The 26622-nt window shown below is 33.5% G+C and overlaps 1 protein-coding gene across 1 annotated transcript in view; it reads left to right on the top strand.

Moving 5' to 3' along the window:
• The window catches only part of MS3_00000090 (uncharacterized protein), a 60602-nt gene that overhangs the window by 19090 nt on the left and 14890 nt on the right, over positions 1–26622 (top strand). Inside the window, exons 4-10 of the mRNA XM_051207998.1 lie at positions 808–1318; positions 3859–4289; positions 9673–9858; positions 13391–13960; positions 18791–19053; positions 20537–20812; positions 26184–26322. Coding sequence (XP_051069354.1) covers positions 808–1318; positions 3859–4289; positions 9673–9858; positions 13391–13960; positions 18791–19053; positions 20537–20812; positions 26184–26322 — 2376 coding nt within the window. The remainder of the gene's footprint in view (positions 1–807; positions 1319–3858; positions 4290–9672; positions 9859–13390; positions 13961–18790; positions 19054–20536; positions 20813–26183; positions 26323–26622) is intronic.

The following is a 26622-nucleotide window of genomic DNA, read 5'->3' as shown; positions in this document are numbered from 1 at the left end:
AAAACGGTGCATAGTGTGGTGAGATACGATCTAGTTAACCGAATACCCCTGTATGAAGCACAGTTTAAACTCATGGCCATTATGTTGTAGTCAGTTTTCTAAAGCCACTCAGCTACAGTTCATCCATTCAGTTAGTATAGGGATCAAATTTATTTGCTTAAGTGAAAAACATTAATTAGTATTAAGAACCAGAAAATCAACGTGATTACGAATACTCTCCAAATAGAAGTTACTTCATCTTAATAATATTACATCTGATGGTAAAGTATCTGTCATAAATCGAATGTGTGAACGCAATCATAATGATATAGAACAAATAATTCAAGAAGCTTTTTTACTCTGAAAACGTAACCTAAATTATTTATCTACTTTCAATTAATTCATTGTGACTACATTGTGGTGTTACAGTCAGCATATAGTATTTTTCATTCAAATCAACTGAATTCCACAGGTGATATAACTTAGCACAGTATATGCTGTATGTACAATCATTTATCTTCTTTTCTTATGATATGCCTCATTCATTTTGAAAATGTCTTAAATCCAATAGCTCAGTAAGCTGAGTAACCAGTGAAATGGTTGCTCACCTATCCCAAAGTTTAACTAAAGTTAAAAGTTACGAATCACTTCATTACCGATTCCGTCGTTGAACGATATTGTGTTCATCGCAGTATCTGGAAATTTCATGTATCCATGCTGTGTGAGTAGATTTTTGATATGTTTTAGTTTTTATTAATTATTATTTGATGTCAATAAATTATGAGAATAATAATACTTGAATAGTTAAATCATTATTTCTTATTCTAGGTCTATACATCCCTTTATTCACTTCATGGCTTCTGTTGGCGCAAGCCAATGCAAACAACTACGCTGATGCCTGATACACCTATAATTTATAAGATTCTAAAAAGAGTTGCTACTATGCAACACGAATCACGTCACACCAGTGATCAAATTAATCCTTCTGAAGGTACACCTGGTCATGAGTTATTACAAGCAGCAGTCAGAGAATTCGATGCCATTGATCGAGCACGGCGTGGTTTATGCAAAAAGGTTCAAAGACATCTAATACTCCTAGCCATGTCTCCAGTTGATACAAGTAAACTCTGGGAGTCAGATTCATCTTTTATAGAATTGGGAGACGATGGTTCTAAACTAAACTCTCAAGAACCACTTAAAAATTTAAGGATGAGAGGAGTTGCTTTGAGTGTTTTTTCACCTATCCAAAGTCCAAGTCTTTTGAAACTGTATGAATTAGTTAATGGAACTCCAGCCTCACCTTTCTATGATCGACGCTGGCAAACAGTTGCTTTATCAGGTATGTTCACTTTTCATTGCGAATAAATTTAGTTTATTTTCTAAGTAATAACATTAGTTATGCATACGAATTTTTGTTAACCTACTTAATGGGTTTATCATAGGTGTTATTATTTTTTCTGTCGTGTGTCAGTCTTTCCTCCACAACTAACATTGAGAAGAGTTAATTTTTTTGGTCAGAAAAGTGCTTATCCTTTGTATTTTCTGTTCACTGTTTTAAAATTTCTGAGTGAAAATGTGTGTAGAATATAATTCCTACATTATTGGTTCTAATCTACAAGGCTTTCTGATTAGAATTGTAATAATTTACACTACACTCACTTAGTACAATCGCAAGACATAGTTGAATTATATTATTAAATATTGTACAGTATACTTTCAATGCTCTGAACATATCACTTTGTTTTTAATATTAGTTCCGTTTGATAGACCATAGATCTCTTTTAGTTAAAGGATCCTTTACATATTGTGCACACAGGAAATATCTGATAAAGTTCATTTTTATGTGTTGTTATAAGTCATTTGTGATATGTCAAGTAAAATCTGATGGGGAGCTGCAGTGGTAAAAATCAAAATGTTTAATTTAATGGTCAACCGGATAGAAATTTTCCTACTCTAGGTTTTGATTCATCCTGCTACGTAGTTGGGACAGTCTTATCGATAGATCCATTTTGTTATTAAACAGATTAACATAAGCCATGTAGTCGATTTCTTATCATAATTCTAGATTCCTCAAAAATGTGTATTAATAGTGTTTTTCTTAAATATCTACTCTTCGCAATCATATGAAATATTTTGTCTTCCGATAATCCACGGCCCAGTAAGACATAAGAGTATGAGGGTAGTAATCAAATTTGTTATCAATTCGTTTATTTTCGATGTAAACCCTTTCTGATTGTTGTACTAAATTTACTTGGCTGCTTAAAAGATAAAGACCAATCAGCAATGTATTTAAACAGACATTCGATATCAGAATATTTAACCCACTAAACAATATTAAAGTCATTGCGAATTTATAGAACGAAAGTTACGGGAAATAGTCAAGAAAACTGCATCATAAATGTTGCTGCCTCAGTCATCATCAATGTTGAGCCTCACAAAGATATGTGTTTCCTCTAGTTACTATAACACTTTAGCATGACGAGATGAATATAACATGATGAACTTCGAAATAATGTAGTATCACTAACCGTAAAAACCATTGAACATTTTTAATATCATTCGAAAAGACAGTAATAAAGTGTGTATGAAAGAATACTGAAATTCGAGGTAAGGTGGAAGATAAAGAGTGAATACACCTGTGTGATTGTGGACGGTTTTGTTCCATTTCACCTAAAGTCTTCAACCATTTGTTATAATGATCGTGTGGACCCCAACCAGATGGTCTATATCTACCAACGTAACCCAAAATAACAATTGTTAACTCTATAGACTGATAACATTCCTTGGTTTTGTCGCTCATAGCTTTCTTCCAGCTTATTCCTACGGCAACAAACGCCATCACTGCCTCCCATTTGGTCATATGTGTAAGCTTCATGGACACAAAAGGATTGGTAGGGAACAGTAGATCTATACAATACACCTCAAGATTTCGCAAACAAACTTATGCCATTTTGATTCTGAAACCTTTTATCTATAATTTCCTTATTTTTTGCTTAAAGGAGCACATATTTTAGTAATAATAGTAAACTAATGACGCCTTGTCAGAGACAATGTCACTGCAGTTAGATAGAATAGTGTGAGCTTGCCCCCAAAAGCCCTGGTACGGCCGAGGGTGGGGAGAGTCAGCTCTTCCTTTCGAAGTGCCCTCACATGGCCACGCGTATACACCCACCACCAGTATCCTTCAGTATCCTGAAGGAACAAATGGCGTATGAACCAACCGTTGATCGCTGACTACCTTGGGGCTGCATATCCTAACGTTGTTCCACTATCTTGTATATTAGACCCACAGGTCAAAGGCTTGGGAGTGGCCCCCTAATTAAACCACCTACTTCGGTCTGAGCACCCGAGCAGTATCACAGCCGACACACAAATCAAATGACTTGTGTGATGCATATGTATTTGGTGCTCCTTTGTACCAATATTTACGTGTTCAAATAAATAATTAATTGAATAAATAAATCTTCAGTTAGAAGCCTTCTAAAATGACAGAAATGAAGTATCGATGGTTAAGTCGACCATTAACTCAGTAAATTTTGTGGTTGACCAAACTTGAAATCAGACTGTGAATTTAAACTTTCAAGTAATAACATTATTAACTCATTCTGGAAGTTATAAGTTTGATTGAGTACATCCTCACATTTATTTAATTATTTATTTATATTTCAAGTGCAAACATATGACTATTCCACATTCCTTTCGAAGAAATCGGTGATAACTTTGCGTCAGCACTTATGCTGAACTGTTTTTTCGAACCTGTTCCTACTGGTACAATCATATGCTTAGGAATTTTCGGTACTCTGTTGCTGGTTAAATTGTTTTATTTCCTATCTCGATAGTTTCCACTCAATAGTATTTCCAATTTCTTATTCATACTAGACAAACTATTAGAATCAGATATACCTGAAAGACGAATTGTCGGTCCTATGGCTGCAGCTTTTCATGCTCAAACTGAGGCTGAATTGTCTATCATCGAGCATAAACAGATTTTCTCTAAACAGACACTCACAAATGGACATTCCAATAGAATAATTGACGATTCTCATCCTCCGTCTCATACAAGTGCACTTACAAGCGATCACAGTTTAAATAATCGTTGCGTTGTTATCAGTAATAATAAATATCCAGTTCAGGAACAGAACTTACAACAATCGACATACTGTACAGAAACGTCTGCTTATCCCATTACTTCGAATTCATCTCTAACCATAGCGACAGATGGCTCTTTCCGTACTGATTCTAATTCTTGTGGTGGAAACAGTTCGTCCCAGTACACAAACGACGGTTTATCACCTATGGCAGTTACTCAGGTATTTGATATATATAGTAGTTTTCAAAAATATCTTTAATTGAAAATTAGGTGAATAATAATTATAGTCCCATTTTCCTACTGTTTTAATTGATTTCTTCATATCATTTTCTGTTATTGTTGACGGATATCGTGTAGACAATTGTCAATGATATCAAATGTTTGGATTGTGAGTATCATAAATTTAAAGAGTTTTAAGACAGTCGTTTTGTTTCAAGGTTGAACAGTTAAAAAAGACAAGCCTTACATTAGAACAATGAGTTGTAAACAGTGAAGATATCTGTTTAATTATTCAATTATTATGAGAAAAGACTTGATTAAATCTCTTTATTTTTTAATTAACGAGTAGCATTTGTCTAAGTTTCTGTTTACACACATGATTAAAAGCTAATCTAATAATACTTTTCGCGTTAACTCTTATTGTCCTATTTATTATGCAAACTCTGATAGACAGTCAAATCAGACACTAATTGTCATATAAGTTTTTCTTAGGAAACTACTCAATGAGAATCCTGCTGAACTATGTTCTCTTATTCATGTTGATTTAGATGGTCATTTCATAGTAGTCGTTTTATAGTATGTGTCATTGCTTATTCCGAATTGTGGAAGGTATTTCCGGGGAATTAAATCACTCTAGCTTCTGCACTGTCTCAACTTGAGTTTTCCTTTCTTTTCAGTCTCTAGCAATATACAGAATAAACTAGCAACTCTGATCGTGATTATCGTTATTTACCTCCGAAGCTAACAAATATGCGAATACCAGACCTCCGACGAAATCTTTTGTATGTAGTCAAACTAGGAGACCGAAAAATAGACCTGATATTCAAATCATATAACGTTCTTAAGAAATGGTATATAGAACATGGAAAATTACTACCTGATGCCGTTCCATAGTTTTGATGTAGTGGGGCCAATGATACAGAAGATATGTGAACCATAGCAGATGGCTTTAAAGCCCTCACTGTGAAAAAAGTCTAAAAATTTAACATATCAACTTTAGGAGGAAATTATAGGACTATATTAGAGATTATGATTTTAGGACTATTTAGTCACTAACTGAAGATAAAGAGAGTTTGTAGAAGGTTCGGTATTATTTTTACTCTATTTTTTGACTATACTAATAATCCTTCCTTCTGAATATCACAGATGGTATATCATGTTCAAATGTCCATTTTTGGTTTAGCCACACTAATCACATATCTCAATCGAATTATTGAATGGATGATCACATTTAGTTTATTTCTTTTTTTATTATATTTTCCATTTAACTGAATCACACACTCAAACCCTCTTGCTTAATCATAAGAAACCTTTAACCGTCGTTCATATTCCGTAAACAATATTAAATTTGTTTTATGTAACAAGTTTATCAACTAAAAGCTTATGTACTCACCTTTGAAGCACTCTATTTGTGTAGCAGCTATATTATCTGACAATCGATATGGATAAAAGTGGAGGGCTTGGGACCAGAACCCACTGATTGGGAACCGTGCGGTATAATCTTCAGGTCACCACTCCCCCAAATTCCGAACATACTCTTCACAAACTAAATGTATCCGATTATTGTTCATCACACTTCCGAATCATTCAGTCAGTCATTTAACTACAACGTAGAACCAGACACACTGGTCCAAGTTGCCATACCTCATTAGCGCAATAAGATGAATACCAAATTCATACAAATGGTTACTTCAGTGGTATTAAAAAAAACACTTCGTATAAGGATATGATACAGGGAGAAAGAATTAGTTCGTAGAAAGAAATGTATAAAATGATTTTAATCTCACGGTTTAAGAGAAAACAAATAGTGTATGCACCTTCTTCATTGTGATCGATTCTAAGCCATGTCACCCAGTGTCTCCAACCATTGGTTACGATAGTCGCACGGACCCCAACCAAGTAGTCTTCATCTACCAACATAACTCAGACTAGAAGTTAGTGACTTTACGGATCGATGTCATGTTTTGGTTTTTGATTATATCATAGTTGGAAAAACTAAATACAATTCATTGTTTAATAAAAACAAGCTATAATAGCGATTATACATATATTTTAATGCATGTATATACAGAATTAGTGGTATATGCTTATACATAGTTGCCTCAAAATTAAATATACAATAGGATAATGCATGTAAATATATATATGTACGTACGTGTAGTGATTAAAAAACCTTGCTGTACAACAGTTAGGTAAATAAATTAACTAGATCAATAATATCGTGTGAAACATGGGGCGAAATAAACTTACATAATATTAATCTTGTCAGGTTTAATTAGTAAAAATATATAGTTAATATGAAATTATGGATTAAAAGAGTAAATTAGGTAATGATTGTCCCTGATGTTACTTTATTTATAAACTCACTAGGTGCATGTTCGTGTACTTGGTTTCGAGGACTAATGATACTACCTAATTGTTCAAACCAAATCAGATGAAATAGGGTTCGAACTTATTGCCTACTATCTGGAACGGTATCCATCCAAAACGGTGTACATCATTAAGGGCAAGCACTAATAAGGTCGACCATTAAAACATCTCATATTAATAGTGACAAGCATCAAAATAGGTGGTAAAATTTAAGGGTTTGAAATTTGATTAGTTTGCTGTTTGTGCTTTTGTCTCTACGATCAATCTAACAAGTAATTCTTCAATCGTTCGACAAAAAGTCTACTTTTAATAAGTACTGTAGTGAAACTGAGAATCTGGTTGACCTGCCTAATAATTAATATGAGATTCTACAGTAGTGAGGTTAATACAGTATGTTTTTGCACTTATTATTCAATATTGTTTTGATATGATGTTCGCAGCCTAGTTATTTTAAGCCCCTGATTATTATCTGTCAGTGAATACGAATTATTTGACGACAGACTATTCGGATTTTTAGTAAGAATTTTCGAAACGAACAAATTCGTGGTGCTGCCGGGTGATTTTATATTCTTTTAGATAATCTCCTCTATCTGTCCTACCTATATAAGTCCTACTCTATGAACGAGTAAATGGAATTGGAAATAATTAAAGGAGGTCTATTATTGAAGTTAAACATTCTGAGGCTTTTTGTTTAACCACTGACAGTAAACTTGGGAGTAAAAAAAACCCATTTTAATTCTGGTCCTCAGTTAACGGCTTATTCTGTATGCCAAAATAATTCCATTCGAATAAAGCATTGACAACCATATTCTTTTTTGATGTAATTGTTTTCCGTAAAATTAAGTTTGTTGACTTAAATTTCCCGATTGATAAACATTCATATTGTAAATCACATTTTTAACAAGAACTTAAATATGTATAAATGCTCAAAAACTATATCTCATTTTTTTAAATCTAAACAAAATGATCTGTATACTTTATTCATGCATGCATTCCAGACTAAAGGCTACGATAATTTAAGGATAAATCATAGTCATGCCTATTTTGTATTCTTATATGATGTTGTTATGACTTTAAACTTGGTTCGACTTCTACCCTGTCCCAGTTGTTGCGTCCTTGACTGAAAGATTAGAGAGCAGTGTATTATCGGTCGGATCAATGACGCGTATAACACGTAAGGACGACCTAGTATCCTGATTGGTCCCGCTTCCCTATCTAACCCAGCCAGTTGAGTCCAGAACACAAATCACAGCCTCTGAGATATGAATCATTGTATTTCAGACATACTCTATTTATATACCAACCAAACAGACCACATCGTACCATAAAAATAGAAAACAACATTTGTACAATATTTAACGAATGAAATAAATAATGGCCAATAGGAAATGTCCATTTAACGTCCAAGGACATCATTAGACTTAACATGATAATGATTGGTATATTATTCTGCATCCATAACAGATGTAAAATCATTTATTAAGTAATTCTAATTTATCATTGTAACAGTGAATGATCAATCGAATATAAGTACAAATTAAGAAATTTCTCAGATACCCCACAAATATTCGCAAATGATCTATCATTAGTGGTCTATTCCTAATAAGGTATTAATATTAACGTCTAATAACTTTCGTGATTATAAGTGGAAATATGAATATCATGTCAAACATATGGCTAATGGTCTATGTCGTCAAATAATTCGTATTCACTGACAGATAATAACCAGGGGCTTAAAATAACTAGGCTGCGAACATCATATCAAAACAATATTGAATAATAAGTGCAAAAACATACTGTATTAACCTCACTACTGTAGAATCTCATATTAATTATTAGGCAGGTCAACCAGATTCTCAGTTTCACTACAGTACTTATTAAAAGTAGACTTTTTGTCGAACGATTGAAGAATTACTTGTTAGATTGATCGTAGAGACAAAAGCACAAACAGCAAACTAATCAAATTTCAAACCCTTAAATTTTACCACCTATTTTGATGCTTGTCACTATTAATATGAGATGTTTTAATGGTCGACCTTATTAGTGCTTGCCCTTAATGATGTACACCGTTTTGGATGGATACCGTTCCAGATAGTAGGCAATAAGTTCGAACCCTATTTCATCTGATTTGGTTTGAACAATTAGGTAGTATCATTAGTCCTCGAAACCAAGTACACGAACATGCACCTAGTGAGTTTATAAATAAAGTAACATCAGAGACAATCATTGCTTAATTCACTTCTTTTCTTTTGTCCTTATTACTGTACACTCCTATTCATGCGAACCGGCTGGAATTTGAATTATATCCGTTGAAACACCGCTCCAGGTCTTTAAACAATTTTTAACTGTTGGAATAACTCAGTCATGGCACTTGCAAACATTTATTTCAACGAGAGGATTTTCATTTTGATCACACTCTCTGATATTGAGTAGGAAATTTCCATCTGCAATTCTAGTGCCACTGACAACCTCTTTTATTCTTAGTTAGAACATTTCAGAAATAATCATTCAAAACCATATTATTTTAATGTACCATACGAATAGTTTCTTAGCAATGTACAATTGGTTATTTTCCGTACGTTTGAAGGAAATTTGTTGAAAATGGATTCATTTCTTTTTTTATTGTCAAGTTGTTTCCTGTTAACAAATATTACATACACAGCTACATGTTATGACTAATTTTAATCGTGAACTGTCTGTTATATTTTTTCTATTATTAACCTTTCTTTTTAATTCTTTAGGGTTTTGTTTTCTTTCTTTTTTTTTCTTTGTATCACAAATTAAGTGGAGCGGTGAGTAATTAGTTAAGGTTTTTGGATTTTAACCACTTAGTTACAAGATGTGACCCTGCTCCAACTATTTTCGTTTTGACAAGTAGGTGGTCTTACTAGCCCTCACACTTAGAATGTAGTTCATAACCAAGTACACGAATAAGTGCCTTTTTAGTGAGTTAATAACAATAACGATCGATCATAAATCCATATCGAATTGGCTAATATATTTTTCTATTATAGTTCTGTGCTACTGCTTCACCCATTGGATCCTATCAACGTCCTTTACGTAATCCTTCGGCACTTGCACCTATTCAATATCCACCAACTAGTGTTCCTAATTATTCTACTCGAAGTGTTTGTAATAGTCGTGGTGGTTCAGAGAGTAATAATAATACTAATAACAATAATAATGTACGATCTGTTGAGGTAAGTTAAATTTTAATTCAGCATATTTCATTGTCATCGATGGCACTTTTACAAGACTATTTATCTTGTTTTTGTATGTGTATACTGTTATATTCTACAGTATATACCATTATTCACAAACTTTAGATAAAAAACCCAATAAATGTGCTATTTATCGTTTCGCGGAGATAATACACAATTGTAAATTCCAGTTGTCACGAATCAGAATGAATAAGTTGCAGAAAATATTAGCCATTGCATCTCCATTCAAACGTTCAGTGCTATCATGTTACCTTAAATATTATAGTTTTCTAATGTTGATGAGTCTCAAATTAGAACAAAGCAACTATGCACTTCTCAATAATACGAATCAACTTTAACATTTAAATCGTCTTTGCTGTTCATTATATTGTCATGAGGATATTTAATAATTTTCTTCTCAAATCTTGCTTGTTCTACCTGAGCTGAAATCACATTAACCACAAATTCCAGTGATAGCATTTTTTAGAAATGGCTATTTATTCACTATTTATCAATCGTTAGTTTTCATTCACCTGCTTTCCCTTTCTTCTCTTTTGATGGTGATTTTTTTTTCTTACAAAGTCTTAATTCCAGGATGGGTTTTGTAAAGATTTTTTTTTTTTACAAATTTCATAGGTTGAAATCATGAGTCATTTGAAGCTAGACCACCATGGAAAAACCCATTCTGATATTAACCAACTGCTCACTAGTGACTGAGTTCAGGGGATACTTCTGGAGTTCTAGTGAGAAGCCGTTACCAGTGGAGTTCAACCAGGTCTGTTGTGAGATATCAGCTCACTGAAGACAATTGTGTACGGTGGCGCAACTTCGTGGATTGGTTGAAGTTAGACATTAACACCGTTGGATGTCGGCTCAGTGGTCTAGTGGTTAAGTGCTCGCGCGCGAAACCATTAGGTCCTGGGTTTGAATCCCGCGGGGTGCGGGATCGTGGATGCGCACTGCTGAGGAGTCCCGTACTAGGACGAAACGGCCGTCCAATGCTTCCAGGTTTTCCATGGTGGTCTAGCTTCATTTGACTCATGATTTCAACCTATGAAAAGTCTTAATTATTATTCTCTTTGGGATTATTAATACAAATTTTTAATTTAATGTTTACTAGTATACCTATTGTTATAAGTCTTACAATTCTGTGACAAGCGAACACCACTCAATCTTTCCGAAAAAAACATACATCCATATACATATGCAATAAACAAGATCTGCAACGTTTGAGCGATTGATCAATCAACTAATCGTTTTAAATAATCATAGTAATGCATCATTATTAGACAATTTCATTATGGAAAGTAGCACTTATTCATGGTGTTCTTTTTATTTTCTCTTATATTCCATTAGCTCAATATTTCATGTTATTGTAAACTAACAAGTCAAATAATTTATTGTTTTTTATGTGATAAAAAGCAGACAAACGTACAAACTGTAATATACTTGTCCTAATTTACTTCCTTTTTTGATTGCCTTTAATGATTTTTATGTAGAGAATGGTTCATTTGATCAGTTAGATAATTAATTAGTCGATCTTGTATGTATATGTACATTTTCATGCTTAGTATTATGGTATGTATAGTTCACTGAGTGGATTTAAGATGGATGAAATAATGATAAGCATGATAATAATTAATTTTATCATAAGTAATAATCATAGTTATTATAAGAGAGTTATCAGCTGGCAACATAAACACTATATATATAATCATTCAACTTTCAATTCAGTTATTTTACTTAACTCTAATGTTTAATGTTTGACTGAACATATTATTTTAATGATAATGTTTGTATTCATCTTTCTTAAATGTCAACTTCACTTTTTTAATGTACATTAAATAAGATCTATTTTGTAGGTAGAGTATAATCAGGGAAGTGTAGAAAAAGATATCACGTTTTTAAAAAAAGAGAACATTATCACTGAGTTGTTTGTATCAGTAGAGGCTAAGTTAAGTACATTAACCTTTCTTAATTTTTATTTATAACTGTATTAGAATGTCTGCTTAATTAGAAAAACTAGCGTTTCACTTTTATTACAAAAAACATTAACCATCAAAATATCTGTTGACTATATAAAATAACCTACTTTTAGTACTGCCAGTTGGAATAATTAACTAACCAGCTTGGTGAAGATTTCAACTAAGTTATAGTATTTTTCTGTTTCATACTACTTATAATTACAGGGTCAATTGGAAATCGTTATTATATCCTTACATTGGAAAGGTGAGGACATGTGAAAAGATAAATTTTATCACATATTTTCTTCAATCGAAGTGTGATTGTATAACCATTAACTGATGTCTGATAAATCTACTATCTTCTCATTTTCATACTTAAACTAAACCTTCAATCTGTTCTCATTAGAAAAGTTTTGCAATTTTTGACTGTACAAGTCACTTAGCCTCTGGAATATACGTATTTTGTCAAAATGAAGTAAAAGTCACATCCATGGTTTTCATCAATTTCTAGTGGTAAATTTCTTACAATCGTTTCTAATAATTTATTCTAAAAGAATTCATAAATCAACTTTCAACTCGTTAATCGACCAAAATATCATTTAACACAAAAATCCTATCCAATATAAGAGTTCACTAGTACGTTACACTTATTGTATAACGAAAGTAATTGTACATTCTTCGCGCATTATAAAGAGCTTTCTGTGTTACTTGTTATTATTTCTCATAGACACATTTTGTCTTTAAACTGACACTAGATGTATCACTGAAACTTGTAAAGTATGTGGGGTAGATTACATCTGTATGATTGTAAGGATTTACTGATTGCTTTGAAAACCTAACTTCGTTGTGCTCATAAGTATTTGCCAATTTCCTGTCGTACATATTGTTATTTGATTGTCTACTCCATATCCTTCACTATAAGGGTGTTATTATTAGATCTTGATAGATCCTGCTATTCAAATCCGTGTCGTGTTGACTTCAGTAATGACACCAGTAAGACAATTCATGCTTCGGACTAATGACATTCCAAAACTATAGAATTCATAGTAAACACCAATGAGAAATAGGAAGAACAATCACTTCTTAGCAAAGATGACAGTTAAAGATGATACAAAAAATACACCGTATTGCAATACTGTTGTATTTATGTCAGTTACGGGAGAAATTACGTCAGCCTCACTAATCAATTTTTAGACATATCACCTTCAGTTTTCAACTGCTGATTTGAACACAACTACAATGGCTATCCAATTAATAATATGAATCAATGTTATATCTCTTTTTGATCACAATTGAATGCTTCTTTCCGTCTCTTCCGAACTTTAATGTTAAAAAAGTCCAGTGCTGAATCAAACTTGTGTATGAATAATCCATAAGTTGTGAATCATTCTATATTACAGACTTTTTTTGCTCTATATGAGTTTTTTTTTGGAAAATACGACGTGGTTTACAGTATTTCAGCTTAATTAAGAACTCAGTCATATATAAGTCATTTGAAGTCAAGATAGATTTTGAACGTTTTGATAAGAATTCATTTTTTTAATTAATATTGATTTCATTTTATTTAGGGTATTACACCATTGGCAAACTCACTATCAGCTGGTCATTCTGGACCCAATTCGGTTGATCAAACACCTGGAAGTGTATATGGCTCTGATTCAGTAGCTACACCTCAAGGAATGTATGCCTCCCAAACTGGAACTGTATCACCTTTACAGGTGGCTAACAATTCTCATCCAGCATCCCAGCTTCATTCTCCACTAGCTTCTGGTGGACTACATTCGCATCAACTAATACCATCCTCAATTCAGTCTTCATACAATGCCTATCATCATAACACTAGTCATATATATCAGAATCAACAGTCTCTATACGATCAAAATACATCAAAGGTAATGCCTGGTACTGCACCTTCACCTAATTTACTACAAAATTCTTTTCGGCCTTCATCAAATGCGCCCTCACCCAGTTCACAATTTATACCAACCACAGTGAACACTTCTGGTCTATCTTCACCGTGTTCATCGCGTGTGCCTAGCAAACAATATTCTCCTCAACTAACACCTCATCAACAACAAGGTTCTCCTCAAAATCGTCTAACTTGTCCTGGAGGAACTCAAAAACCAATTCACTCTCAGGTATTTGGTTTAGTATTCAATGAATTGAAGAAATGGGAAATGTTATTAACTAATATACACAACCACATAATAGTTAGAGATGATTTTGTTTAGTAATCTCTTCAAGGTACACCTGTTTTAAACAAAATAGATGTTCATAAATCGGATGTCGGAAGGTTTTATGGATTGGAACTGTACTGACGGAAGTTAACATCAAAATAAGCTATTTCACACATATCAAGCCGACCGCATATTTTAAATAGCCTAATCTTTCAACCTATTATATTAAGGTAAAGTACTGGGTCCAGTTCTCAATTAGTCATATAAAATTGTAGAAGGAAGTATTTTCATTTATTTTGAATACTCTTGAAAAGCGGATTGAGAGGACAAAAAGTGAACGTCAGGTGCTCTAACAGAGTTGGTGGATACGGAGGGTCCATCTAGGGGAGTTGCAAAACTCTGATCACAAACCAATGGTGCACATGGGCTTCAGTATCCTGAAGGAACAAATGGCGTATGAACTAATCGCTGGTCACTGGCTACCATGGGACTGCATCTCCTAACGTTGTTCCACTATCTTGTATATTAGACCCACAGGTCAAAGGCTTGGGAGTGGCCCCCTAATTAAACCACCTACTTCGGTCTGAGCACCCGAGCAGTATCACAGCCGACACACAAATCAAATGACTTGTGTGATGCATATGTATTTGGTGCTCCTTTGTACCAGTGTTTATGTGTTTGAATAATTATGATAACTTGAATCTCCCATTTCGTCAGTAAATCCAAAGTATGATCTCATAATCTCTTTTGTATCGACCGTCCTCTAGAATAATCTATATTCTTTGCTTGCTAGCTTATGTTACTTTTCGGCACTTTTTATTAGATTGTTTCTTTAATAAATAATAATATTATAGAGGAAAAAGTAATGAAGTATCTTTCATCTTTCGGAAGTTATTTAATTATAATGGTCGCATTTAATAGTTAACAACTGATTGATTCATTCCTAAATGTTCTTTAATATTAACCACAAGTTACAGATACTGTATTTTCCGGTTTTCAGGTATTTTCTATTAATTTCTTGTCTTTCCATTCGCTGGTCCTTACAGTGACTTGTCAGTTATAACTTATTTTCAGCTAGTTATCAGTTGGAATGCCATGTACGTCAGACACCACTATCTTACATATATGTGTGTCTCTATCCGTTTATACAGACCACTTTTTCAAATTAGAACAAAATAATACAAGAGTTTAAAGCTATGTGGATGTGATAAAACAATGTATTTTTAACGGTTTGAAGACAAATAACTAAAAAGATCTGTATAATTTCTATGCTTCAAAATCTAATTATTACACATAACCAACAAATATTAATTCACTGTTTTACTGTTTTTCATTCATTATTAAATAAACAGAGTTCAGTTGCGTTTTTCTCTTAATGGAATTTTCGATAACACCTTTGTCGTATTTTCATAAATTTAATATTTTTAAGGTTGCACGGCTTAATAGTATCAGCCCGTGTAATGTTTACAATTAGATAACCAATATATATATATATATATATATATATATATATATATATATATATATATAATTGTAAGGCACTCCCTAAACATTGATTTAAGTGGATCTTATCTAAGAAGCCAACAATTTACTAGATGATCTAACTCATGTTTTTATTCGACAATTCTTTATCTTAGAATTTAGCTACTGGGCTTAAATAAGTAGTCTCTGTGTGCCGAATAGTGTGAAGTTCATTTATCTAATGGTGATTATAATATTCTTATAATTCGATGAATGAAAAAAAAGTTGCAGACGTGCACATTTATATCCTTTATTTTCGAAATTACAGGCAGGGGATCTTAATGATAACTTGCTATTTGATAAACGTTTAGAAAAGCATTACTACTCTTTTCCAGATGTATATATGTCTGATAAACATTTTTCACCACCTTGTTAAACAAAATTCTTCTATCATAACTCTATAACAATAATGAGCTTGCTTTCTAATGTTGTCTACAATCGCAGTTCACACAAACCTGTTTGCATGCATAGTATAGATCTAAACACTTTGTACCTCCCATTATTGACGTTATATTTTATAACTATAATAAGGTAACTTTATAAGTTTGTTATAGAATAATATATAAATTGACAGAATATAAATAATCCTCCTTCCTGTTCTAATTTCAATCTTTTTGTTTTCTTTGTGAAAAAATCGTTTCATTAATCTCGTAAATTATATGCTCATTTATATATGTATAAATTGATTTCAATCCTTATCGATTATATCTTCAATCTCTTTTGTTATTGCTGTATATTGTCATTTTATTATGTTTATTTCATTGTCTCCTTGACTTTTTGTTCTATTGATTCCGAAAAATATTGTTATTTGATATTGGTTTTTCCCACTTTGTTTTCAATGGATTAAGTTTTTTTTTCTGTATACCATTCACTTTGTTGTTGTTGCTTATTTTATGAAGTGGAAATATTTATTCATTACTACTTGGATGCTTTATATAATTGAAGAAATTCAGTCAGCAGATGTGTGTCTGTACATGAACTAAGGAAATCATGAACTCTTCTCTATCTCTCCCACCACTTTTAAAATGAGCAAGATCATTTATTCAGGCTGATTTTACCAAACGTAGCTTTTTATCTTTGTATTCAGTCAGTTTGTCAATTCTAGATAACTTAATACACGTAACGTGACACAATTATTCATATGGTTGAGTTACCTCATCATATCACCATATCAACGGAGGGAATTCATCGTTATCTACTAACCTACCAAGGCTAATAAGACATCCGTATTCATATCCAACTATCTTTTACTGGCTTGGTAAAACGTGATCACATTGGTTGTTTCCCAACATTCCTAATACGTCTCATTTAGTTCTTTTTCCTAACACAATTTGTTATACATTAACATAATTTAGTTTAAATGAATTCTCTCCAAGTTATTCCATCGTGGCTTTCAGTTTTCTTAATTTTTCCAACTTAGATATTTGCATTTGTTGGCCTGGATATAATTGGTAGCCAGTGATTTTGTGGATTGTTATTACATCATACCCTGAGAATAGTATTCATCCAATTTACGATCTCTATAAACTGTTTATTACAACTGTATTTTGTTCAGTGATATTACAGTTATCTGTACTGGTTTTCATGACATTTGCTGTTAGCATTCACACAATGTTTTCACTCAAACTACATTTCAAAGTTAATACTGTCAAGTTGAACTTACAGATGTGTGATCGAAGTTAAACAACTTTTTACATCTAAAATATATTCTCCCTTGTAATTTCGTTTGCACAACAAGTTAGTGTTTTCAGTAGCGATCAAATTTGTGTCCAGGTTACTCTTTTCATCATGTTTGGAACTTGTCGACTGGATATATATCCGTCTACGAAAATGTTTTCACTAAAGTTCAAAATCGATACATGTCGTTTAAAAAAACGGTGCACATCATTTATTCATTAGCCGCTACCCAGAATATGAATATGCCTTTTAATGTTCATTATACCTATGTTTTTAATTAAGTAGCTTATTTGAATATATCAATGGGGAAACACAAATTTTTGCGATAATAATAATAACAAGAACAACATATCTATATACTCAATGATTCCATGAGGAATATTTAGGCTATACACTTTGTAAAAATAAGCAGACTTTGACGTAAACATTTCATCAGTATCTAGAAGTTGACGATTTTCTTTCGGTACTTAATCAGCTTACCAATCTTCTTTGCAATTCTTGCTCACCTTGATCATTTATTAGGTATATTTATGCTTCTGGATAAAGATAAAATTTAAAGTGAATTACTTTTTTTGTTTTCTGACATGATACCGTACAAATCATTAATTACAGATTCATGTACTAGACTTTGAGGCTAGTGATATTATCCGGCTGCTCAAATCGAACTACATAGAGTGAGGCTAGAAGCTACGACCTTGCGGTTGAAAGTTGAACGCCTTAACCAACAAGCTAGTGCTCTGAAAATTTCAAAATGTCTGTCATAAGTTATATGGAGATATTTCGGCAATGCATATCCGGAATCTTCAGAGGTACTGATGCTATTTGTTGGATTCAAACCCACATCATACGGTTTCATAATCTGTAATGTTATCACTAAGCTATATAAGTTGTTCATAGCACATTTTTGCCGTTTTTAGTATGATTGAATATGCATTATGTAAGTTTGTATTTACGCGATTAAATCAAACCCACTCCTACATTTTATTTTAATTACGAATGTAGTTAGGTCTCTAAAATTTTTTGTCCGCATTATTATTTTACATGAGACTATTTGGTTTCATAATGCTGTATTCTTTATTTCTGATAATAGTGTTATTATAATTAATGTTTTTGTTTGTGTTAATGAACACAACAATAAGTGATTTACTACGTAACCTCAAATGAATTAAATAAATTTTTGACTTTCTACTTTGAAGACACTTTAAAACCTTTTCTCTTAATTAAAATAACCCATTGTGTCATTGAATAAAAATAAGGTGAATTCAGCGAAGAAAATTATCTTTAATAATTCAGACTCGTAAATATTTCCAGCCTCATATTTTTCTTTCACCCTTTTATTATTGCGTAACTTCATCTGATAATAAGAGTCTCGAATCACTTTATGATGCAATCTTTCCTATCCTTCTATAAACATATTTTCCATATGACTATAAATACGAATGTACATGTTTTCCCTTAATTAAATGGTATTTTTAAGGTAGGAACAAATTTATATCTTGTTTATTCATAGTACAAATGAAATATCCCTACCTTTATCATATTACTGCTTTCCTCATCATAGTTTGTGTTCTCTTTATTTTTCTAAAACTGTAGTTTATTCGCGGTAATAATAATAATAGTAGTAATCAAATGTCAACATCAAACAATCATCAAACAAATGAAAATTTCACTACACATTCCAGATCTAATACACCAACGAATACAGTTTATACTAATAATGCAACAATTAATTCTAGCCCATTGAATAATCCTCAGTATGTCAATTATATACCTAAAGATAATTTACAACAACAACACCACCAACAGCAGCCACAGATGAAAATATCCAGTCCCCAATCTTCTTCATGTCTTCTCGGGTAAATTTTTTTTATATGACTGTAGATGATATATAAAAAAGCCTTAGAAATTTGCATGTAATTAAACGGTTTCATGCTATTCTTCAGCTTTGTCTAGTTACATTTCAACATTGAAATAGAGATATTAAAACATAATATTCATGATGAGCTACTACTAATTGTTATACCACTTTATCTAATATGAATCTATTTACTTCATTTTAGGATAATAATAAAGTTTCAAATTGTTTAAACATTTATATCACAAGCTTGTTTTGATTAGACAGTGATTGAAAACCACGAAACACTGAACAGCTACTTTCTACTAGTATGAATTTATTCATCTACATGATTATTAAATCCCATTATTTATAATTTATTCACTTTGTATTATTTGATCCATAAAAGTTCTTAATTTTTTGTATGTGTACATCACAAGATTGAGCTGTGCTTTTCAGTTTGCAAAGCTCCTAGATGATGTTTATTTCTGCTGAAAAACTATAAAATTACCATCTTGTCGAATATATTTATAGTTGTACTTTGGTGTTTGGAGACGTCGAATGACATAATTGAGAATCGGTCATAATTGTACAGTTGCGGTCATTCTGGATATTGATCTAGGTTCTCAGTTCCAGCATTCTTTTATATATACATTTCTATTCTATCTTCTTAAATCATTTTCTAAATGTTTAATATTTCTCACTCTTATTACTATTACGATTATTTCTGCTCTTTACTACTTATCGTGTTAATTTCAACTCAGATATTTTACTGGGACAACTTAGGACTAATGCATATTCGTGTTTTTCTCCTCGTTAATCATGACTAACTAACTGCATTATCCGAATGCCACTTCACTTTCTTCAATTTATACAAATGAAATTGCCGATCACATTGCTTTATTCATGATGTCATATTCGATAATATATGAAGATTGTTTCTTATAACTAGTATTGAGAAAGTATGTGTTATATTTGAATATCAAGTTTGAGATAGAAGATAATCGAGCTTATTATCGAATTAAATATGATTTAGATGAGATTGAAAAAGAACTGATAACTAGTGAACTTATCCTTACCATGTATTCATTGTAGAGCCATATCATAAAGACTTTAGTAGGAAATTTTACACCTTTTCTAACAAAATTCATAAATGTTTTCATTTTCCTAGTCTCATCTGTACGTCTAATGTATTAACTGAACAAGTGTACATGCTAATATTCAGTTTGAAAATGTGTTATAAATGATACACATGCACTTCATATTTTGTTAAAAAATGCACCGAAAATGCTATTAAATTTCTTTCCATTTCTCTTCATCTACATTCTCTACCCTGTGGTTGAAAATCAATTATTGTGCGCTAAATTACTTTTCTGTTTAAAAATTGTAGGAATCTGTTTTAATTGGTCTACACTTTAAATACACTTTTCTAAAACATTTCTATATGATACAATTAATATTTGAAAGTAATATCTCTTTACATTTATTGTTTATTTTATTAATAGAAATGATAGTAATGTAGTACAGCATTCATTGAATCCACCTTCTCAACCCAGTATGACTATTTCACAACAAAATCATCGTCGGTCACATATTCCAGCTAATACAAATATATCTGTCCATCAATCGTCTCAAATAACCCAACAACAGTCACAGTTGTGTCCACCTAGATCTGTGTTTTGGGAAGGCGAAATTCATGTTGCTGATCCAAATGGTATGTCTATGACTAGTCGTTTTCCACTACGCCTACTGTTAGAACAATGTGCCGTACGTGATGTGAGGTATGTAAAAATTTGCTTTGCCTTATTTGATTTCACATCTGTTATGATGTTACTTTTTTGCTGAAAAACATATTTGACTATATGATTGGTTAAAATCTATCTTTGAACTGCAAATCCCTCTACTGTCCACTCTTAGGCAACCGACAGGATGTTTTGAATCTCGGTTTCACTACAAAGGTGTTCCTCATGGAGCCGGAATCCGTGTTGCAACATCGTATAGTTTTTTTATAGATTGACCAATCACATCAGCCCTCATACCGGTAACAGCACACGAGATGAAGTTGGTCACGATCAAATCCTCCCTACACCTCCTAATACCTCTCTTATCTCCCCGACTAACCCTTCCCACGTTCTTTTATCATCTCCTCACCTCTAAGGCAAACGATTCGAGTACGCGGAACGTTATTCCTGGTCTCCTGAAACCACGCTCTGAACACACACGTAGGATATTTTAACGTCCGAACACTGTGCCAAATAGGACAACAGGCTTCCTTAGCTAGAACTTTAGAATGTCGCGCCATCGATGTGCACTGTGTCTCAGAAACACGCATACAGGATCCGAGTAGCGTCATTCATTTGACCTCACCATGTCAAAATAAAGAACCAACTCGATTCTCACTTTCTGGGCAGAACTAGCTCTCTTAGAGTGGATCCCAGTAGACAGTCGTTTGTGCGCTGTCCGACTAAACGGAACAGTAAGGACTCGGGAAGATAGGGACACTCGTCGTTGCCTCTTCGTCGTCTCTGCCTATTCTCCCACTGACTGCAGCTCAGATGATGTAAACGATGAGTTTTACAGAAAGCTTTCCGACCTTCTCCGAAAAGCTAGGCGCTCTGATGTAGTAATAGTAGCTGGTGACCTTAATGCTCAAGTAGGTAAACTAAGCGATAGGGAAAGACACCTAGGTGGATCTTATGGTGTCGTGGCTCAAAGAACAGATAATGGCGACCGTCTGTTGCAGCTATGCTCAGATAACTGCCTGTTTCTTACAAATACTAACTTTAGGCATAAGGAAAAACATCTTTTAACATGGAGACCCCCGAATTCGTCCCAACGTTGGACCCAAATAGATCACATCGCTATCAGCCACCGATGAAGGGGTTCGATAGAAGACTGTCACTCATTCTGGAGCACATGCTTAGATTCAGATCATGCTCTAGTGCGAGCGCGTATTTGTCTGTGTCCTACTGGACGTAGGAAAGACGCTGCAAGGCAAGTTCTTAGAGTTCTACTTAATGATAGTCCAGCTAAGAATATATTTCAGGAACAAATAGGAAAACAGTTAGGCAGCCATGTATGTGATACCTATCTCGAGGCAGCGTGGAATGATATCCGAAAAGCTGTGGAAACATCAGTGATATCTGCTAGTACGGTAAACCATAAGGTTAGGGAGCAACACTGGATCTCAGCAGCATCTACCGCACCGATAGATGCTCAAAAACTCATCCCATCTGGCTCTGAACATAACGAAGAGCGGAGTCAGCTTAAGCGCAAGCTGGTAAGAAGCGTACGCAATGACCGCGAACAGTTGTGGGTAGCGAAAGCAAGAGAGGTGGAGAAGGCAGCGACAATAGGTAATAGCAGACAACTGTTCAGACTTGTTAAGAAAACCGGTATTAGGAAATCGACTGTTAGCGAAACAATTTCAGAGAAAGATGGACATTTTATACATTCTCAATCCAGGAGATTGGATCGATGGGCAGAACACTTTAGGGATCAGTTCAACTGGCCTTCAGCCACACTTCGGTTTCCCACGATCTCCAGTCGACCTGAATGGCAAGGTAATGTCGGTCGTCCATCTCTTTACGAAGTTGAAAGAGCCACAGGAAATCTGAAGCGAGGGAGAGCAGCAGGCCCTGACAGGTTTACTCCTGAGATTTTTAAGGATGGTGGTTCAGTATTAGCAGTGAGATTAACTGAGGTCTTAGATAGAATTTGGGAACTGGACGTAATCCCATCTGACAGATCTCGATCACTGATTGTGCCAGTCTATAAGAAGGGTCAAAAGTCCTCTTGTGACAATCACAGAGGAATCATTTTGACTAATATAGTGTCTAAAATATTAGCTTCAATAATACTTCGACCCCTAACCAAAGCTCGTGAAGAGCAGACTAGAGTAAACCAGTCTGGTTTCCGACCTGGACGTGGTTGTATAGACCAGATGTTCACACTATGTCAGGTCCTAGAACATAGACACTCATTCAGACACCCCACAATCGTAGTATTTCTCGGCCTTAAGGCAGCATTTGAATCTGTTGATCGTGAGGTTCTGTGACAGTGTTTGTCACTGAATGGAGTACCAAAGAAGTACATTAACCTTATAAAGGCTCTCTACTCGAACACAACTGGTCGAGTGAGAGCTTATGGCGAACTGTCATCAGAATCGATTACCTCAAGTGGTGTTCATCAGGGCTATCCACTCTCTCCATTCTTGTTTAACTTTGTCATTGACGTGCTTTTAGAGATGACACTTTCCTCATCTAAATTTGCAGGGTTTGAACTTCTACCGAGATATTCACTTTTTGACCTAGAATATGCCGATGACATAATTCTATTTGGTGAAGACGCTGACAAAATGCAGAGTCTTCTGACCACTCTGAGCAACAATGCAAGCATGTTCGGGATGCGGTTCTGCCTCTCGAAGTGCAAAATGTTACTTCCAGGATTGATTGGGTTGCATCGACACCCGAACTAATGATAGGGAGTGAAGTAGTTGAGCGTGTCGACTGCTTCACTTATCTTGAAGTCTCATCAGCCCTTGTGGTCTGGTGTGTGACGAAATCTCAGCACGGATACAGAAGGCTCGACTAGCTTTTGCCAATTTGTGTCGTTTATGGCGTAGGCGAGATATCCGTCTGTCAACCAAAGGACGTGTTTACTGCGCAGCAGTTCGTTCCGTCCTACTTTATGACAGTGAAACATGGCCGGTAAGAGTAGAAGATATCCGTTGGTTACTAGTATTCGATCATAGGTGTCTTCGAAACATTGCTCGTATATCCTGGGACCACCGGATAAGTAACTCAGTTGTTAGGAAACGGGTACTAGGTAAGGATGGCAAATCCATTGATGAAGTAGTAAAACTTCATGAGTTGAGATGGCTGGAACACGTGTTACGTATGCCCAACCACCGACTGCCTCGACGTACGATGTTCAATGGTATAGGAGTAGGTTGGAAGAAAGCTAAGGGCGGCCAGATCAAAACATGGCACAAGTCCATGAAGTCACTGACAAGTGGACTGAGTCATGTTGTTAGGTGTAGAATACCTGGTTGGGGACCGTGAGATGATAGCAACTGATGGTTATAGACCCTGAATGACATGGCTCAAAATTGTTTGCAATGGCGCAGGTACATCAACTCTTTATGTTCTCCCAAATTCTAATCTTCTGAATTTGTCATGTCCCTTGTGTTCTCTTTCCAAATTTATTTCACTGAATTATAATCCTTGAATAGCATCTTCAAACCCTAATGTTTCCGATTACTGCTTATACTTTTACTACCTCCACTACTATGGGATTTGAATGGACAACTGCATCTCTGTGCTAGTGTGGTATTGCAGCGCGAACTGATGTACGTACGTACGAATTTCTACGTTGTTAATGACTGCCTGACTGATGTTTATTGAAGCTCAGAGTTATTTTAATGCAACTATTAGGTAATACGTAACAACATCAAACACTGTAGATTCACTGAGAAATAGATTTGTAAATGTATATTTGAATGATATGACTGAGTTGTATTTTCATATTTAATTGTTTGCGTAACCGCAGTACTACTTATGTATAGATGTATCAGTCTTTAACCTACACTTATCTTCTGGTTTCATAGCCCCTTAGTAGAAGAGATAGAGCATCATCTGATCCTTTACATTTGCTGTATAACATCAGTATCTATTTGTTACCGATATGGACGATCGGTTTTAACTTTTATAATTATCTTCATATTTACTAATATCATCGCTTAAGATTTACAAACGTTAATATTTTAAATTAGAAGTTGAATCTTGATCTAATTAGTTTGGTTACTTCTGTCACTTTAAGTCAGCTCTCTTAATTTTTGGCTCTACTGTCTCTTCTTCATCGTTGTATTGTTCGAGCAAAGAATTTACTCATCGTTGATTTTGTAATTCTCAATATAGATTTTCATTGTTTTATTAAAAAAATCAAATAAATTTTATCATTCTACATCCTTGATATTATTCTCGTTCGAATTTACCAACAAAATGAAGACTAAACTGATTTTGATCAAGATGAGTGAGAGAGCATGAAAGTGAATGGGAGAGTTAACAATACATATTCATGACGTTGTATAATGATGGTTATTATGCATGTGATGCTATGAAAATTTAATAGTCCGATGAACTTTTTTTTCTGTTTTTAAAATACACACTAATACTCCTTTTTTCTCTCCTGTATATACTTGTATGTTTATGTTACAATTATAACATTCCTTTTTTCATTTTGATTGTTGAATTTTCTCAATGTTATCATTTGTTTGACTGAATTCTATTCGATTATGGTACTTCCTAGTTCTAGCTATTTTTTTTTCAACATTCAATAACAGTGCAATATCTAGCACTTCCAAACATTTTTCTGTTCATTCAGTGGGTGACAGTGCTACATTTTGTTATTTATCATTTATTTGGTCTTTAAAACTGTCATATTGCTTTTTCCTTTCTCTGCTCTTGAGGGTTTAATATTATTAACTAAATGCAGTTTTTTGTGATTTTCACAAAAGTTTTTATAATTTTCTTTGTCATACTGGCTTATATTGGTGATTATTTGACTGGATATGTGATATAATTTTTATGTACACAAAACCTAATATGTTCTATTTTATATCTTGTCTTTCCTAAACCGATAAATATCCATCACTTTTTGTAAAAAAAACTCTACTTATCTACTTGGCGCATTATTCATCCTTATCATCTGGCCTATACAGTTACAAGACCAATTTTTAGCAAAATTTAATGGTTTCATTCAAATGTTTCTTTTTTTCCTTCTATTGACATCATTTATGTATCATTAAGAATATTCGTACGATCACTGAGCAATTTATAGTAGTCGCTGTTAGATTTACTTCTTTAAGTAAGAATAAAGTACGACTTTGAAAGCTAATCGTAAAATAATGCCCAGATATGAATTAATTCTTCTTTTCAAATAATATTCTCTATGCCCAATCTTACTATCTTTAATGTTACTAATACCACTTCTACTAATTTGGTATTCACTTCACTGTCCTAATATGTGATATAGTAACTTGAACAGATATATATGAATAGAGATCACATGATTATTGTAATAAGCCTAAATTGCATTGTAATCGTAACTAAGCAATATATATTTTCTTTTTTTTATTACATATACTTCAAGTCAAATAAATTTACAAATGTGGGGACCCGTAGCACAATTATCGATTATTCAAGCTTATAGAGATAGTCTGTTGGTCGAACGTCTATCAAGTCCACTTGGTAATGGTCAGTTATTAGCTCGTTTATTAGTCGATTTACCTGTGAGTGCATCCAATCTTAAATATTTTTATAATATATTTGTATTTTTTATAATTGTGTTAAATGGTTGTATTATATATATATATATATATATAATCTCAAATTTAATTTAATATTGAACTTTGAATCTTTATGTTATACATTCGTAATGCATTTTAACTCTTAACTGTTAATCTATCAGCCTAGTGGTCGTTTATCTAGTTTTGTGTCTTCATAAATAAAGTGACTTAAGGCATAATACAGAAACTTGTGCTTACTTATTGAAATTGAACTAATCAAATTATTCATTCATACTACAGTCA

The sequence above is a fragment of the Schistosoma haematobium genome, chromosome 3 (genome assembly GCF_000699445.3).
Source record: "Schistosoma haematobium chromosome 3, whole genome shotgun sequence".
Lineage (NCBI taxonomy): Eukaryota > Metazoa > Platyhelminthes > Trematoda > Strigeidida > Schistosomatidae > Schistosoma > Schistosoma haematobium.
This window is presented reverse-complemented; position numbering and strand designations above follow the sequence as displayed.